Raw genomic sequence first — 18,695 nt, 5'->3', positions numbered from 1 at the left:
AAAGGAGAAGTCAATGTTTTGGGTATTACCCTTCTTCAATCCTTCACTTCACCATGTATTGCCCAATTTCAAAATCGCATTAGACAGATGATGCTTAGTTTTGGATTTTGCAAGTTAGGTTGGTTGGATATAATTACAACTCTGCCTGTTACAAGCGGCTGAAGGAATGCGCTTAAAAAAAAAAAATACCTGGAGGCTTGAGAATCAAATAGTTCCTTGGTACAATTTCCTTGACAAAGACTTTGGCCAATCAAAATCAACTTGTCAGTTAATCATGCCCCCCCCCCCCTTTCCTCCTGCAGTATAAATTGTTATTGTTGTTTGAAATTTGGTATTGTTGCATTCACCTTTGAGTGCAAGATGAAAAGCTCCAGCAACATGTCTGTTTTACGAAAAAAAACACTATATATTGGGGTTACGTAAACTAGGGACGAAAATTGTAAACAGAACTACTTCCAAGCTTGCTGAATAAATGGATGGAGCATTCCTCAACCATGTTAACCTTATGGTTTTATAATTGGAGATATGATTTAACTTATGCTTTGATACCTGATTGATACGCTCTGTGAGGATGCTGTTGCAGTTTAGGTTAGAGGACATTAAATGGCAGGTCATTTGGTTTCTGAAAATGGTTTTCTGCTTTCACTTAAACTTTAATGAATGACTGATCAATGGTTTAATAATGCAAAGATGTATTTGCTTAATTTTCCAAAAAGACACAGCTCAAAATGGCTGCAGTCTTGTACTCAGAACTGCCCCAGAGTCCTTTATTCCATTTGTTGTATATTTTGCTTGACTTTTCAGCTACTTCTGTTAACCATTTTTCAGGTGTGAAGCGATTGCCCATAGCGGAATTAAATGAGCTTCTGGAGGAGATTGAGACTACAATAAAACACTACTCGGAGGAGCTAATTGAACAGTTAGCATTGCGTGATGAGCTAGAGTTTGAAAAAGAAGTGAAAAACAGCTTCATCTCGATACTTATTGAGGTTCAAAACAAACAGAAGGAACACAGGGAAACTATGAAGAAGAAAAAGAAACAAAAGAATGGAAGCCCTCAAAATGGAAAGCAGGAGAAAAGTCACATGCCAGGAACGGTGAGTTGTAGACTCTATTACTGCAGAGACAAACCTTTCCACATTATCTCTGCTCTTTAATTCAAATAATATTAATTCAGTAAACTATTTTTACAAGATGGGTGAAAATTGTCTTAGTTTATTTGTGGAAGGAATGTTATTGAGGAAAAGAATTAAAACAAATGATTAATCAGATTTGGCATCGCGTTATTGTGGCACATTATAAACCAGCATTCTCTTGAGAGAAGGAGCAGGGGAGAAGGCACCAATTTAAAACGTCATGGCTGTAGAACTGTTTGATCTACTGACAGAGGCGATGGTGCGATCCTATTAGTTGAATACAAGCTGTCAGACTTGTGCTTTCTGACATTTTTTGACAGAATAGTAATGAGCAGAGGCGATATAAGTACATCTTCATGCTTTTACCGTGATTTTATCGAATACCCTTACCACTTTAACTCCCATTTTAATGTTCTGACATGAGTAATTTTTAGAATATGCATTAGATCAGATGATAAACTGTCAGATTATATCTTTATTAATGTTTTTCATGATGCCAGACTGACAGCGAAGGAGGCAAAGGTTTATTTACAGGAACCAAATCAAATGAGTTTCTCCTTTTATGTACTTGGAATATATTCCCAGATGAAGATATTAAGAAATGCACGATTGCTTTGTATAGACATTTGATGGGCTCTCGGTGTACTGAATCCTCCCCATTTCCACTTGGTGTCAATGAAGCAGTCTGTGCATGATCTTATTTGCCCAGAGTTGTTTAAAGGTCACAGTCACATGATTTTCTGGCTGTGGACTTACCTCCATGTTGTCACACTGATTATGTTGCAAAAGGTTTGTGGGCCTTTTGTTGAAAACAATGATAGCTAACACACAGAAACAAAGACTTGCCTGTGTTTTTTCTCCTCTGGGCAAATTTTAGTGGATTTACACCAGATAGCTGTGTGTGATGCAAAAACTGGAAGGAAAAGGATAATTTCATGACAGTGTTTCTATGCATGTGAATATTGCTACATCCCTGCACCAGATTTTAAAACAAAACTTGTTCACTGGATGTGTGCATCGCTATCCAGACCTGCATATATTACCCATTCCTAATTGCTCTTGAAAAGATGGTGATGAGCTGCCTTGATCCACTGCAGTTCTTGGAATGCAGTAACACCCACAGTCCTACTAGAAAGGGAGATCCACAACAATGAAGAAACAGCAAAATAGTTCCTAAGCAGGATGGTGTTTGGCTCAGATGGAGCTTGCATCTGTTGACATGCATCTGGTGCTGTAGTCTTGCCAGGTGGCTCATGTCATTAGTTTAGAAGGTACTGTTGAAGGAGCCTAGGTGGGGCGCTGCAGAGCATCTGTACTGCTGTACCAAAAGAAGTTGCAGGATTTTGACCCCAAGACAGTGAAGAAACATCTGTTTATTTCCAAGTCAGGATAGTATATGGGTTGAAGGGAAATTTGCAGGTGATGATCCCATGCATCTGCCAAAAATAAAACCTTTCTAGTACATTTCTATTTTTTTAAAATTGACGTTGATTTGCAGCTATGTCTTACTGTTGCAGTATTTATAGAGACTTTTAGATCAGTAATTTACAGAGAGAATCACATTTCAGAAACATTTTGGTTCTTTGAGATGCCCTGGCTGGTTTGACATTAATAAAGCAATACTTTTCAAAGTTATTGTCCTCGCCTGTTAACTTATCCAAAAGCACAATTTTCTTCTTGTTTCTAGAACAGATAAAAGACTTACTTAGATAATAGGTATAGTAAGCAGATTTTTTACAATCTCTGCTCACGCGCCCCCCCCCCCGCCAAAAATCTAGGCCCATTCTTTCAAAATATATATTTTCAGGGTGTCTTTTCCCTGTCTTGATGGCTAGCTGTTTCATGTTTTTTTTAATCTGCAGGGATCTGGCAAAGTTCTTTCAACCAAGGCAAGCTAGTTCGGATGACAGCACTTCTGGGATTCAAATTTAAGATTTTAATTGAAGGTTTAAGCTTTAAATAGATTTTTCTTTGTGGGATATCAATCATCTTTAAGCAAAGTATAAAAAGAAATATATTTGGATTGCCAAATCTGTGTCATATGCACGACTTACTTTTGGAAGGATAGGCGGGAAGGAAAAGGGAGTTGGTATAACTTTTTGTTAGTAAAGGAGGAGATCAATGCAGTAGGGAGAAATTATATAGACACTGAAGATCAGAATGTGAATCAGTTAGGGTAGAAATAGAAAGTAGCAAGATAAAGCAGCTCCTCATGGAAGTAATCTATAGGTCCCAAGCAGTAGCTCCATTGTAGGGCACAATATAAACTAGGAGACACTGCAGGCTTGTAAGAAAAGTATGACAGTAATCATGGGTGATTTTAGTTCTGTCTATATACATACAAATCAAACTGGTATGGGTAGCTTTGAGGGAGAGCTCATTGAATGTATTTGAAAATGGTTCTCGGAGCTGTATATTGGGGAACCAAGCAGGAGGCGGCTGTTCTAGATTTGGTATTCTGTAATGAGGTGATTAATGACTTCTCAGTAAGCGATCCTATAGGGAAGAATGATCATAGAGTATAATTTCAAATTCAGTTTGAGAGCGAGAAACTGGAGCGTTCTGGAGTTAAACAAAGATAATCACATAGGCATGAGGACAGATTTGGCCCTGGTGGACTGGGCTCGTATACAAGCGATAGGACATTTGATGAGTAGTGGCAGATGTTTAGGGAGATATTCAGTTTCTCCCAAGTGATATATATTCCAGAGAGGAAGAACTGTAAGGTGCAGGGGAAACAAACTAGGCAAGGAAAAATAACATGAAGTCAAAAACTAAGGCATACCATATTGCAAAGGCCAGCAGCGAGCTGGAAGATTGGGACAGTATTAAAGATCAATAAAGGGTTACTTTGGGGGGGAAAAAAAAGTTTTTCTTACATTCGAGGCCGTTCAGAAGACATCTATTACATTGATTTCAGAGGTGATGGATTTGTCTTATGAAGAGAGTTTGAGCAATTTAAGCCTATACACTCAAGATTTTAGAAGAATGAGTGGAGATCTAATTGTGATATACAAGATACTAAAGGGGATTAAAAAGTAGATGGAAAATGGGAGAAATTCCTTCTCTTAAAAGGATATGAATCTGTAGAATTCACTATTGCAGAATACAGCGAATGCCAGGATAGCGAATAAATTTAAGGAAATAGATTTTTAATTAGTCAAAGGTTGAAGGCTTATTGGGTGTGAGCAGAAATGAAGAAAAAACAAAACGGTACAGAAATTGGCCCTTCAATCCACCAAGACTGTGCGGACACAATGCTTTACTAAAACTTTTGCTTCTACACTGTCCTTATTCTGTGGAGTTGAGGCTGAAATGAGACCAGCAGTGATAGTATGGAATTGTGGAGCAGATGTGAATTGCATATTTCTGCTCCTAGGTGTTGTGTTCTTATTTGCTGTATATTATTTGAAAATAATTTTTGTCTTAAATTTTCATAAAGATGAACAGCCTTTCACTGGTTATAAAAAATGACACCGGAGGCTGGATTCTAGAGGGCCTCCCCCAATTGAACATTTACCTTCCTTGCATAGGGAGAAATCAGGATGAGTTCCAATTTGCACATCTACTACTAGTTTTCACTAGTGTAATATCTGGAACATGATTCGTGAACTTCAAACTTGTAAAGCTGTCTGACATCTTTGAGATAAGATATCCTTTTGCTATGTTCCTGTTTTTTTGAGGGGAGACTAGGTATCCTTTATGATTGTTAAGCGCAGATTAAATGTGGCTGAAAGGTTAATGAACTGTTTGGACCTGTAAAACTCACTGGCCTGTCAGACTGTGAAGGCTTTTAAAACTGCTACTCTTTAAATATTTAGAAAATCTGTGCTTGTCAATTCACTCTGCCTATTGAGATAAGCATAATGTTCTCGTTACAGGATTGGTATTACATGACTGGCACCAAAACCTTTAATTATCGTGGTTGGTTTGTTGCCATTTTTCAGTTTAATTGATAACTCTATAAGTGGGGCTATGAACCCAAGTCTTGTTTTTGTAAGTGATTAAAAGAAGTTTTCTAACATAGATTATAAGAGTAGGGAGGTCATGGTAGAGCTGAATGGAATTTTGGTTAGGCCGCAGATAGAGTACTGTGTGTAGTTCTGGTCACCATGCTACAGGAAAGATGGGATTGCACTGGAGGATGTGCAAAGGAGATTCACAACAATGTTGCCTGAGGTGGAGTATTTCAGTTATGAAGAGAGACCGAATAAGCTCGGGTGCTTTTCTTTTGGAACAGAAGGTTGAGGGGGACGTGATAGAGATTATATAAGATTATAAGGGGCATTGGCAGGGTGAATAGGAATCGGCTGTTTCTGTTAGTTGAAGGGTCAATAACAAGGGAACATAATTTTTAAAGAGAAAGGCAGGAGGTTTATACAGGATTTGAGGAAAACCTTTTCAATCTGGAGGGTATTAGTGATCTTGAATGCGCTGCCTGAGGGGGTGGAGGGCGGAGGGGAACCTCACCACCATTAAAAGTTACTTGGCTGAGCACTTCAAGTGTCATAACATTCAAGGCCTAGTGCAGGGAAATGCTACTTTAGGTAGTATTTTTGGTGGCACAGATGTAATGGACTGAAGGTCCTCTTCTGTACAGATGACTGTATGAAATTTAGTCTGCTTTTTGTTTATGGCAGTCTTCTTTAACTACCTACAGAAATGATGAGTATTTTAATCACTTAATTTTACATCATCTGATTTGTCTGCCCATGGTGGATATGTGGTTGGATTGTGGATTGTGGATAGTGGGTAAGGGTATGTGGACTGGCACAAAATTTGTCACAGTAATAATAAGGAGCTAAGAGGTGGGTACAGGAAATAGATTGACATGGTGTGTATAAGGAACTTTGGGCAGTGGAGACAGGAGCAAAGTTTGGCAGGATGGGTAGAATGGCCCTTGGTGGGGTGGTTGGGTTTAGAGTATGAAGTTGCATGTATGGGGAGCATGTCATGTTATGATCAGGAGAGCTGTTGTTTGTTTTATTTTCATATTGCTCACGAGGGCTGGTGCACTGAGGCAGGCCTTCCACTTGGCAGATTGCAGATCTTCTGGAGTCCCCATTCCAAATGAAATACAGAAGGTTTGGGACACCACCTGGATCAGGTTCAGCAGAACCAGTAATTGGCCCTACTCTACCTCCCCAACTTTTTTGAATGAAATTTCAGGCCTTTGTTATTTAGTTTTGCTGCCTTAGATTTTCTTGCTCTCCCACCCAACCACACCCTTCTGAAATTTATAGTGATATGTTTGATAATAGATAAAAGGTATTATGCTTCCCAGTGATCTTCTACTACCAAGAAGAATGTCAGTGGCAGTGCTGAGGAGCACCATCATCCAAAGTCTGGACCATTTTCTCTCACCATCCTAACTTGAGCATGTGTCTCTATTCTTCTACAACATTCTTTTAAATTATGGAATTTCCTACCCAAAATCTTTTTTAGGCATCACAAACAAAGTGGCTGCTCAGGGAGAATCTCAACCTTACCTATGCTTCCTGCATGTTAAGAACAATATTTTTTTAAAAAATTACATTTGAGTATAATTTTCGCAATTATCACAACAGTGATGTATGCCCTGACTACAATCTCTGTGCCAATGCACAGCAATGGCCAGTTCCAAGAACATTACCTGCACACACAATGCTTAGCTCACTCTCCTAAAACACTAACTAAGCAGTTGTTTTTTAGTGTAAGAGAAGTTAAGATAGTCACATGTTGAATGGTTTTAAACAAATATAGTTGACCGATCGGTGAATTTCTCTTCAAATAAAATTCCATTTAAAATCTGCTTTATCTTAAACTAATTAGCTTTTGCTAAATTACATCAACTACCAGTTTTTGTATCAGAAGTTCTTTTACTTCCACATTCCTAACCATTTTTGCTAATGTCCCTGAAAATCTCCAAGAACAAGTTGATAGGAACAAAGGAATTTATATGTTGTATTTTGTTTTGTTACTGAACATAACCAGGCCAGCCATGGTCTAAGTGTTGCACCCAAGTGAAGTTAACTAAACAACTCAGAATTGATGTTGCTAGAAACGAATTATGATGCCTTATTTATAATATCACATGGCTCAATGAAGTGATATAACTTATTTCTCCAAAAATGATGCAGAAACTCTGTCAGTGTACATCATGGAAAGTTTTTAAACTAAGACCTTATAATCCAGTATGTATTTTTCAGTACAGTATTGTAAAAGGTGAGCTTTTAATGTGCAGTAGTAGTTTTATGGTTAGCCCTCATCTTTTTATCTTCTTGCTCTTGTCCCTGTTATGTGCTGTTGGTTGCAACCCTGTGATTTCATATGCTCTTTCTCTGTCCTTTTTCTGCTTTCTGCTGCTTCAGCGTTTCAGCATGGAGGGACTCTCAAATGTCATTCAGAATGGCTTTCGCCAGACATTTGGAAGCTCAGGTGGTGAAAAACAGGTGCCTTGTATGGTTTACATTTTTATTTCCCTTCCAGTCACCTTTCTTCTTGTGGTTACTGCTTGCTTCATTTTGTGATCATATTCTTGGTAGATTGTGTGTAAATTCTATGTGCATCATTTCTCTGTTTAAGCAATAAAGTTAAAATACTTTGCAGAGTTAGGTCACACTTGGAAAATGCAAGCAGATCTTCCATTTGTTCCATTTAAGCGGCCAACAGTAATGACAATAGGACGCTCCCCTTTCAAATAATAAGGATTAATTATGTCGTCATGATATATTTTGCCCCAGCAAATTCTGGCTGTTTCCTTATTGAACAGAATATGTTTCAACAAATAACATGCTGTGTATAAGGAACTTGGTTCAAGCATTAACCAAAGTTTAAATTCAACAGGGCAAATCAAACTCTTAACTTTGAATAAAAATGTTAATTTTATAATAAAGCAACATGTTTTATGAGCCTTTTAAAGTTTATTAAGAGAAACTAAAATAACACTACAAGATGAAATACCTATCAACATTGTTCGTCGGGTTGGCTGCTTGTCCGTGAAATGGTGCCATCTAGTGATAAAGATGCAGTATGCTAAGTGCAATCAGTCCTCCCAGTATTGAAAATTCATGGAAGCTGTCTTTTTGTTAATAATAATAATAAGGAATCTTCAGTATGAAACAGTAATAGTTCAAGAAGATGATCCACCATTACTTTATGGGGAAGAGGGCTGCATTTGGGGGTAAATATTGGCTTTGCCAGTGGTATCCATGCCCTGTGTATTAATTTTTTTAAAGGAGAGTACAGGGAAAGATATCAGTGATAATGGGAACTGCAGATGCTGGAGAATCCAAGATAATAAAATGTGAGGCTGGATGAACACAGCAGGCCCAGCAGCATCTCAGAAGCACATTTTATTATTACAGAGAAAGATAGTTCAGTATGGTACTGTAAAGGAAGTTATGTAATGCGTAGCAGTAAGAAAAAGAGTACAATTGAAGATCTGACAAATGAATCCAATTTCTGAGTTGTAGCCTTTTGTCTAGCAGGTAAGTTATCATCAATCACTTTGGTGCTATAATTGATCAATTATCAAATTCCCTGTCAGTACTGTTATAACTGTGATGGAAGGAATGCACTAATAATCAATCCCTGCTGCTGAACTTGTGGCACTGTGTGTATATCTGATATATTAAGTCTCCAAAATGGCCAGTTGCTTCTCTCTTTTTGTACTACTGTCTAGAACAAAAGAGGCTTTCACCAGGCTTCTTTAATGAACTCAAATATCAGTTTTATTATAAAGAAAACTTACTTTAAATGCAAATGGAAAACATTGGTTAACATCTCAACTATAATTTGATTTAAAGCATCTCACTTTCCACCAGGTTTGCTGTTGACAAAATTGAATTGCTAATAGCAGTGGACTAATGGAAGGTGTTCAGTTCCGATTATAATCAACTGGATCCAAAGCTATGGAAATCGATCAGAGCGGTTTTTCAGATTTTTGCAAGGTTGTCAGAAATACTGATTTTTGGAAACATTACCAGGTTCCTAGGAACATTTCCTGAGAAAGGCGAGAGACTTTGTAGCTTCTGAGTTATTTTCCTAATTGACTACTTAGGTGTGTACAACAGAAAGCTAGGTCCAGAAAGGATTGCTAGATAAGTATTAACATAGATGCCACCATGATCTTTTCAAAATCATATTTTCCAGTAATTAAGGACTCTTAAATCCCAGCCCTTGGCTCCTTGAAAGCTTTGCATTATTTTTCTCCAGAGTAACTTTTAGTCAGTGGCAGGTAGCTTACAGTGTAGGTTGTGTTTGTCTTAATTCCTTGATAAACCCACATGGTAAACCTTTTTCAATCTGGAAAATGTTCAGACCATTCCATATGTTCGGATTTTTCCACATAGTCCTAAAATATAAATGTATGTTCCCAACAATACAGCAAACAAATTTAAACATCATTCACCGTTTGGCTACTTTGGAATATCTGAAGATATTTTGAGTTCTGGAACATAAATGATGTTGCTGATAATGATTTGGATGAGGTACTATAATATCCTAAAACTTGTCTAGTTGAGTTTAATGATCAGAAAATACACTACCAGAATTTTCTTTTAAATTATACTGTGGTTTGGTTTTTATCTCCTACTTTTGGTCTTTCTTCAGACAATTGTAATGTTCATGGTGTATGGGGTGTACACCATTTCTGAATTTGACAGTGCTAAGCTCATTAGATGGGTCATTTCTTAGCTGTTTCCTTGTTCCATCATACGTACCAGAAATTAGTATGAAAATTTGTGGCAGCTTCTATAGTGCTTCTGAAGCTTAGACTCATGTGGGAAAGATAATGGCAAGCAATTTCAGCCAGTTGGAGATCATTTCAAATCCATCAATCCATGAGGTAAATGGTTGTAGTTGTGAATTGAGGAATTTGGCTTAAATTTTGTAGCATGAAGTAATGGATTTCAGAATTTTAAAACCATGATCTATTGAACTTGTAATATTTTCCCACACATTTGAAGTCATTTCAGTCATTGTATCTGTTTTAGAGCAGTCAAAACCTAGTTCTCTGCCTTCTAGCTTGTATGCTGCAGCTGTACAAAACTCTGGTGCAGCCGCACTTGGAGTATTGCATACAGTTCTGGTCACTGCATTATAAGAAGGACGTGAAAGCTTTGGAAAGGGTGCAGAGGAGATTTACTAGGATGTTGCTTGGTATGGAGGGAAGGTCTTACGAGGAAAGGCTGAGGGACTTGAGGCTGGTTTCATTAGAGAGAAGAAGGTTGAGAGGTGACTTAATTGAGACACATAAAATAATCAGAGGGTTAGATAGGGTGGAAAGGGAGAGCCTTTTTCCTAGGATGATGACGGCGAGCATGAGGGAGCAGAGCTTTAAATTGAGGGGTGAAAGATATAGGACAGATGTCAGAGGTAGTTTCTTTACTCAGAGTAGTAAGGGAATGGAACGCTTTGCCTGCAATGGTAGTAGATTCGGCAACTTTAAGTACATTTAAGTCATCATTGGACAAGCATATGGATGTACGTGGAATAGTGTAGGTTAGATGGGCTTGAGATCGGTATGACAGGTCGGCACAACATTTAGGGCTGAAGGGCCTGTATTGTGCTGTAATGTTCTATGTTCCTTGCTCCATTAATCCATTTGTCCAGTAAGAGATGTCCACTAGAATTTCTCCTGGTGATGAGACTTCCAGTATTTTATGTAAATTTTGATGATTAAAATCCTCTTCAAAAGTTGAAGGGGATGTTGAAAGTTTTCAAAAGAAACAAAATGGCTGATCCTGAAAACTGCCTTTAAGTGGTGCAAATGAACAGAAACAACAAATTCATGCTGGGATCAGTGCCCTTGTGAAAACCAGACTTGTAAAGCGGCTTTACAAAAAGCAGTACAGGGTTGGGGCTGCAACAGAGGTAGACTTTGTGAGCAGAAATCTAGAAAGTGAATCAGAAAGCACAAGGCAATAATTCAGAGTAGCTGTACTGACAATGAATAATCAGTGTGACTGGAAGGGACAATGAGTGCAAACATAAGAGTGCACCAGCAAATACGGTCAAAGTGCAGAAAACTGCCATTTAAATTTCAGAAAGCAGGACAGATGGATGGTGGAGATTTAGAAATCCAGAATTAAAGCTTGAGGCATTGTAGAGATACAGTAATATGGAGAAAAACTGAATGGAATTGTACAAAAGCTACTTTGAAATAGTAATCATAATACATTTGAAGTCCACATTAGGTTTGAAAACTGTACTCCAATCGCAAACAACAACCTTCAACCTAAAGCCAACAACATAGTTATACAGGCAGGGTTGACCTCAGTTGAGTGAGTAAATTGGTTGACAGACATGACGGTAATTAAATAGAGATTACATTTTCTAAATTCCAATGAGTAGAATTCCCAACCTGTTTAACCTTTGTTCATAAGATAATCCCTCCCATTCCTAGAGAACCTTCTGTGAGCTTCCTCCAATGAAATAATCTTCCCTTTAAATAAAGGGACCAAAACTATTCTCGGTACTCCAGAAATGGTCTCACCAACACCTTGTAAAGTTGCAAGAGGACTTCCCTAGTCTTCACTTCAAGGGGATTGAAGTATAAGGCAACATTCCATTTGTCTTCGTGATTCCTTGCTGCATTTGTGTTTTACTTTTCTGCATTTCATGCACAAGTACTCTGCACTTTTCCTTCATTTAAATAGTACTTTGTACTTTTTTGTTCTCCCTTCCAAAATGATCAATGCCTTGAAGGCCTCAATTGAACCTGCCTCCACCAAGCTCCCAGGGATTGCATTTTATACCCTGACTACCTGTTCTGTGACTTTTTTTTTTCACACATCATTCTTGATTCCTTTGTACATCATTTTAAGTCTGCGTTGTCGTGTTCTCATTTTTTTCCAACCCACTCATGATTTTGAAATCATGAGGAGAACATTTTTTGCCCATATTTTGAACCTCTAGCAAGAGAGAGGGGTTGATACAGACCTAATGTTCGGAAATTACCCCAGGCAGATATAAAATGAATTTCCACAAAGAAATCATTTTCGGGAAAAATGCAATTTTAGCCAATCCTTTTATTAATTATAAAAAATTAATTATATTATTAACTATAAATTATAATTAATAATATAAATTACTAATTATTAATTAATCCTTTAGTTAATCCTTTAAGGAAACATAGAAACTACGAGCAGGAATAGATCATTCTATCTTTTGTGCCTGCTTCGCCATTCAGTATAATTTTGACTAATTTTTTGTCTTGATGCCATATTCTCACTTTCTCCCAATATCCCTTGTTGTCTTCTAAATCTAAAAATGTATCTGTCTCTTCCTTGGAGAAACAAAAGGACCAGTTGTAAAATGTTTAGGTGACTTTCGTTCTGGCATTCCGTTGCACATAGGCAGCACATGTTGCAGCAGATAAGCAGTGAATCTTTAAAGGACATGCTAATGTCGTCCTCACCATACCGTGGGGCCTACGGTGGCTCAGTGGTTAGCACCGCTGCCTCACAGAACCAGGGACCATGTTCGGTCCCATCCTTGGGCGACTGAGTGGAGTTTGCACATTTTCCCTGTCTCTGCGTGGGATTCCTCTGGGTGCTTCACTTTCCTCCCACTGTCCAAAGATGCGCAGGTTAGGTGGATTGGCCATGCTAAATTGCTGTGTTAGGGATGTGTAGCTTAGGTGGATTATAGGGGGATGGGTCTGGGGGGACTTGTTGGGCCGAAGGGCCTGTTTCCACACAGTAGAGATTCTGTTCTATGATTATAATGATATCAAGGATTGATTTCAATCATACTCATTCCTCTTGCAGCATAGTGCTGAGAGAAGCATGCTACAGTGCATCCAACTTGCTTTGATTGAGCCCAGACATGCAAGTGCCTGTGATTGAAGTCTACATATGTTTTTAAAAAGAAGCATGCAGACGGACATTGCCAACTCAACAATGTACAGATCGCCAACTTAAATATGCAAGAGTCAGACTTCCCTTTCTACTTTAATGTTCAAGGCCAATCAAGCTAAAAACCTATTTATTTTGCTAAAATTAAACAATGTTCACCTTGCTACCTGGCATTAAAAGTTAAGGTTTAACTGTAAGAACACTGACTGTATGTTTAAAAGCAAAGTCAGAGCTAAGAGGTTTGCTACAGGCTTAAAGCTAAATCCAGCAGTGGGTGGATATTGTGAGTTTAGCTACAGAGCCTTTTGGGAAAACCACATTTTCAGAAATGAGCATATTGCCAAATGGCCCAACATTATAGATGATGTCAGTGTTGTTATGGAGGCTTCATATGCAATTTTTTTTCAGGACACGCATTTTGAAGGTATGTGGAAAAAAGTACTGATTTCAAGTCCAGTGAAGATACTGGATGTTTGTTTAAGAAAAGCGCTCAAAAGACACATTGTGATGTTTCTTTTTAAGGTACTTCCAGGAAGCTCTCAGTTTCAGTTGCTGGACTTAATGCTAGATGTCACCTGAATGAGTTTTTTGGCAGTTCTATCTGACAATCATTTGCAGGCCGTTGGAGGTTTTGGTTTTCTGTTGGAGGAAGCCTACTGAAGAACAAGATGCTCAGCCCATTGCTCCTGTTTCTGAAGTACCTTTGTGTGAATCTGGTGTGAAACCTGTCCTCATTAAGAGCATCTGGAAGACTTTTCAATCCCGCTTTCTGAGCAAGCAGAGTCAAACAAGCCCCAGAGACAACTGGCATGTGATGTGATAATAAGTAATATGATAACTAGCGACCTCTAATATGTGATATTTATATGTTGACTTCAGTAACGTAACAAATGAGAAATGGTCGCCAGTACTGAAGAAGTCAATACATTCAACAACAAAAATAGAAGTTGCGGAAAATTACACACATGCTGTGGCATCTGGTGACGACATAGTTCATAGAATCCCTACAGTGTGGAAACAGGCCCTTTTTGGCCCAACAAATTCACATTGGCCCTCATAGCATCCGCATCCCACACAGACCCCTATAACCCACTCATCCCTGAATGCTACTGGCAATTTAGCACGGCCAATCCACCTAGCCTGCACATCTTTGGACTGTGGGAGGAAACCGGAGCACCCAGAAGAAACCCATGCACAGGGAGAATGTGCAAACTCCACACAGACGGTCGCCTGAGAGTGGAATTGAATCCAGGACCCTGGTGCTGTGAGGCAGCAGTGCTAGCCGATGTGCTGCTGTGTCAAAAGACTCTTGGGGTTTCTGTCTCTGTGACAAATAGGAGTCTGTTAATCAGGAAGTTGATTTATACCTTGAACTGGTGTTAAGATACTTTCCAAGTCTTCTTTGAGCTTTTTCTCATTCTCAGAAATACTGGAATGTATTAATTCTGTGAAGCACATATTGCTTAAATAGCTGTAATTCAGTGACAATATTAATTGCTAGATAATCTAAATTGAAATGTTTGTCTTCCATTTCTTGTTGAAGGATTCTTGTTTTATTCAAGGTGAGCAGAGGGCTTGTTTAATCCTTTCACTTGATACACTGTTCTGTCCTTTAATTTTTTTTCCTTCCTTTTCTCCTATTTTACTTTTCATGGTTGAGATTTCTAAGAAATTAAGAACTGGAATATGGAACTATTCTGGATTTCAAAGGTTTACCAAGGTTTTGACGGAATATGTAGTTTACTGTGGACAATTCCAAGAATGAGAGTTGTGACTCACCTGCTAGTTATAAAGAAGTCAGGTAACCTACAATTAGAGATGAGCAACACTTTTGAGAGATTAAAAAATGAGGTTCATTACTTAATTGCTGGACAGTCTTGATTTAGAAGAGATGGGCCTATATGTTGGTTAGGTGTTCAGCAACATTCATCTGGAATTGTTTGTTTTTCTAAGGGCACCTGAACCTGTCAGTAAATGAAAAATCCCTAAAGATTGCAGTAAACAAGACTTTCTCTCTTCCTGGAAAAGTAGGATAACACCATAAAGCAGAACCAGCTGAAAAGATCTCCCTCTGGCAATTAAGTATTTCTGGGATTGTGAGAAGATTTTCAACTACCGGTATCTGATTTACCTCATAAACCCTGAAAGCTAAAATGTTACTGTTATTCAGAGACCTAAGTTTTTAGATAACTTTGCATCTGAAGTCAAGTCTGTTGTGAAGATTTCCCACCATTCCACAGTGATTACAGTTTGATCTTGTTGTCAGGAAACTTGGGGAAACCTTGAAGGCTTCCAATATCATCCTCTGAGTTTGGGCCCTTGGTACGCAGGGGTGCTGTTTACATCTTCAACCTTTGTTTTTAAAGCCATGCCATGTCCGCAGAGTTGAATTGTCTTGTCATGTGAACATGTTTGTTTGGGTTAAAGGGATCTAGTTTAATTCCAGATTATAGCTTAATTGTTAGCTGGTTTTGCCACATCATTTATAGATTTTTTTTATTTTAAAACATGTTATTTTTGAGTTTACAGAAGAAGTCTGGTGAAACTCTTTTATTCTTGACAGTAGTAATAAAGGGAAACAATTTGACCATTTTTTGTTGATTTGAATCAAAGTATTTAAAATCATTACATGCCTCATGGAGTAATGCTGCCTAATTACCAGTATATTCCTCCTCATTAGAGTCATGAAGTTTTGGGGCTCATCCAGGATCTCAAAATTGATTTTGGACACGGACTAATAACAATTGATAAAACAGAGAGATAACTGCCAGGTTTCTCCTCATGATAAAACTAGAGTAGCAATGGAAGCATTGTTCTTACAGATGGAAGATATATCCCTGGTTGGTTAATAAATTTGGTGATAATCACCAAGAAGCCCTTGGGGCTAGTGGATGGGGAATCAATTTATCATTTTAAAAGAAAATAGGATGGGTTTTGGCAGAGACAAGCATACAGGGCTATGGGGACCAATTGGGACTGCCTGATTGTTCCACAGGGAGCCAGCTTGGACTTAGTGCATTAAATGGCTTCCTTCTTTGCCATAAAGGTCTCTGATATGGAGACCTGGGACCTACATTGTTGTGAGGAAGGTGGACCCTGAGGAAAATAAATTTAAGATTGCACTTCGCAAAATGAAGCCTTTTCTGGTTTCTTAGGCTAGATATATGTTGTAACCCTTTTAACTGTCATAATTCTATTTGAAGCCTGTAGCAGTATAGATTCCAACTTCTTTTTGACTTGAAGAAAATCTTTCTGGTGTTTGTCATGTCGTTTGACTGTGATATCTTTGAAATCTGTAGGTTTGTGATATCTTTAAGTTACCTCCTGCTTGTGTACTGCTCTTTTAATAAGGTAGTAATTCTAACTTTGAAAAACATTAGGAAAATAGGAACAAGAGTAGACATTTCAATCCTCCAAGCTTGTTCTGTCTGTCATTTTGGTATTTACTAATCTGTATCTCATCTTCACTTACCTGTCTTCATTCCATTACTTTGTCACTTTTTAAATAAGAGTTTAAATCTTAGTTTTCAATTGAGCCACAACCTCCACAGCTTCTTGGGAGACAAAGTTCTAAATTTCCACTCTTGTTTGTGGGAAGAAGTGCTTCTTGACATCATTTTGAAGGACCTATCTGGAACGTTTAAGGTTTTATTGCGTATTTTCAGCCCTTATACCTGGAAAAAAAAGGGTAGATAAAAAGAAACATACCTTTCATTGGTTATAAACACATCAGTTAGCTTACTTCCTAACTTTCTGTCCCCCAAAAGACTACATGCTTTCTTCATAATTTGTTCCTTGTGCTGGTATCATTTTGACCCCCACCTTCCAAGGCCAGTATTTCCTTCCTGTAATGTAATGCCCAAAACTGAAAGTAGAACTCCAAATGCAGCCCATTGTTAGAGCTTTGTATAAAAATATCATAACTTGTACAAAGACAGTTTAGACACCTTGTCTTTTAATAGACAAATGCATATAAGTTTAATGAGAAAGTGCGACATTTGCAGACAGTTCTGTTGCAAAATGTATGAAGTAAAGATTTGATGTTCTCCAAATGATCTTGTGTAATCCAAGGCAACCATTCTTTGTTCTTGGAGCAAGCTGAAATCACCTTTTTAACATTGCTGTGAATTAGATTAATTTGCATAATCCACAGATTTGCATAATTATTGTTATTTACTACACATCTGGCAGATCAAATAAATTATGCAGTTGACCATATAAAACATTTCCAGCCAATGAAATCTTGTGATCAGTTTACTATGTGGCAATAAAAACACAGGAAAATATAATTTAATGTTAATAGCTCTTAAACAAATTTAGCTGCCAGTGTATTTTTAAAATCTGCACTACCTGTAAACAAATGTATTTGAAACCCAACGACAAGTCAAACATGAGATGTGAGTTTATAGAAAGAGCCAATTGTCAACTTGTTTTCTTCTTGCCACACTTTCATAAACAAATTCACTGGTTTGAATGTTTAGGTGAGATAACTGCTGTTTAGTCTTGGTAAAATATTTTGACTTTTCGGCTCTATTTTTTGGTTAAACTCTCAGCATTCAAGTATTAGAGGCCTGGTTCCATTGTTTTAATGAGAAATAAACAGTCTTTCCCCACCTGTTAATACTGTATACTGCTTAGTAATCTTCCAAACAAAATTGCTAGCACCTCACTCTGTGATTGACTAGTTTATACCTGTTGTACAAATTCATCTGTCCTGTCTCTTCTCATTTCTGTTGAATGTAGATGTATACATCATCTTACCTACTATTATTTTGCTGCTCAGATACAACAACTGTGTGAGCGCTAATTAGTTCCCTGCTTATTTGAGTTTTGAAAGTTTGACATTTAACATTACACTATTACATTGGTTTCACTGCTAGTGGTAATTGAATCTATTATCGAACATGATTAGAAGCCATTGCTTAGCCTCTTTCCTCCAGCCCTGTTTAGCCTGCAGCCATTGGGAATAGCCATAGTGTTAATAAGTGCAACTTCTGATAGCAACTGTATACTAACATTTTACATTGCAGAGCATTATTTTACTGTCTATTTTGCTCTTTTCATGACAGTATTTAACAACAGTTATCCCTTATGAGAAGAAGGCTGGTCCCCCATCTGTAGAAGATCTTCAAATCTTGACCAAAAGTGAGTGAAAGTGATCTTATAAAATACAAATTGAGGACTCTGCTGTCAAAACATTTATTTTGTTGTTATTTCTAGTAAATCATTATTGCAACCTTTTTTAATTTTGCTGGGAGTAGGTCATATTTCCCTTGTACCTTTTGTGCTCTTTTCCTACAAGTGCGATGAAAACCAATTCAAATAGATGCTGAAATCTAAGCTATAATTTGATTACTGTAATTATGTCTAAAGAGGTTAACTACATAATTTGGGACTGTAGTTAACTGTTGATATTCCAGTCGACCATGATCCTGATAATCCTAAGGTCAATAATTCAAACTACTATTGACTATAGACTTAACCATACTTAAATTATCTATAAATATTATTGTAAACTTGGTTCCATGTCCTGGGTATCCCAAGTGTTGATCTTAAAGTTTCAGATATTTGGTTACGTGCAGTCACTTTGGAGAAGCCTGGTATAGCATTAGATGTATCTTCAGCACCATTAAAGTACAGGAAAATAGTCCTGTAAAGTTAGAGCTTGTTAATTTCTGAAACAGGCACTTCAGGATCTTCTGGCAGTTGTAAATTAGTG

At 37.7% G+C, this 18,695-nt stretch overlaps 1 protein-coding gene across 3 annotated transcripts in view; it reads left to right on the top strand.

The window, feature by feature from the left end:
- Positions 1 to 18,695, top strand: part of LOC125454772 (fasciculation and elongation protein zeta-2-like) — a 126,304-nt gene that overhangs the window by 94,897 nt on the left and 12,712 nt on the right. For 2 of the 3 annotated variants that reach the window (XM_048535965.2, XM_048535964.2), the window contains exons 5-7: positions 829 to 1,097; positions 7,487 to 7,567; positions 18,046 to 18,121. In XM_048535965.2, the coding sequence (XP_048391922.1) occupies positions 829 to 1,097; positions 7,487 to 7,567; positions 18,046 to 18,121 (426 nt within the window). The remainder of the gene's footprint in view (positions 1 to 828; positions 1,098 to 7,486; positions 7,568 to 18,045; positions 18,122 to 18,695) is intronic. The other variant, XM_048535966.2, reaches the window with a different exon arrangement.

This window comes from Stegostoma tigrinum, chromosome 9 (genome assembly GCF_030684315.1).
Source record: "Stegostoma tigrinum isolate sSteTig4 chromosome 9, sSteTig4.hap1, whole genome shotgun sequence".
In the NCBI taxonomy this organism is placed as follows: Eukaryota; Metazoa; Chordata; class Chondrichthyes; order Orectolobiformes; family Stegostomatidae; genus Stegostoma; species Stegostoma tigrinum.
Note: the sequence above shows the minus strand (reverse complement) of the source record. Positions and strands in the feature narration are given on the sequence as shown.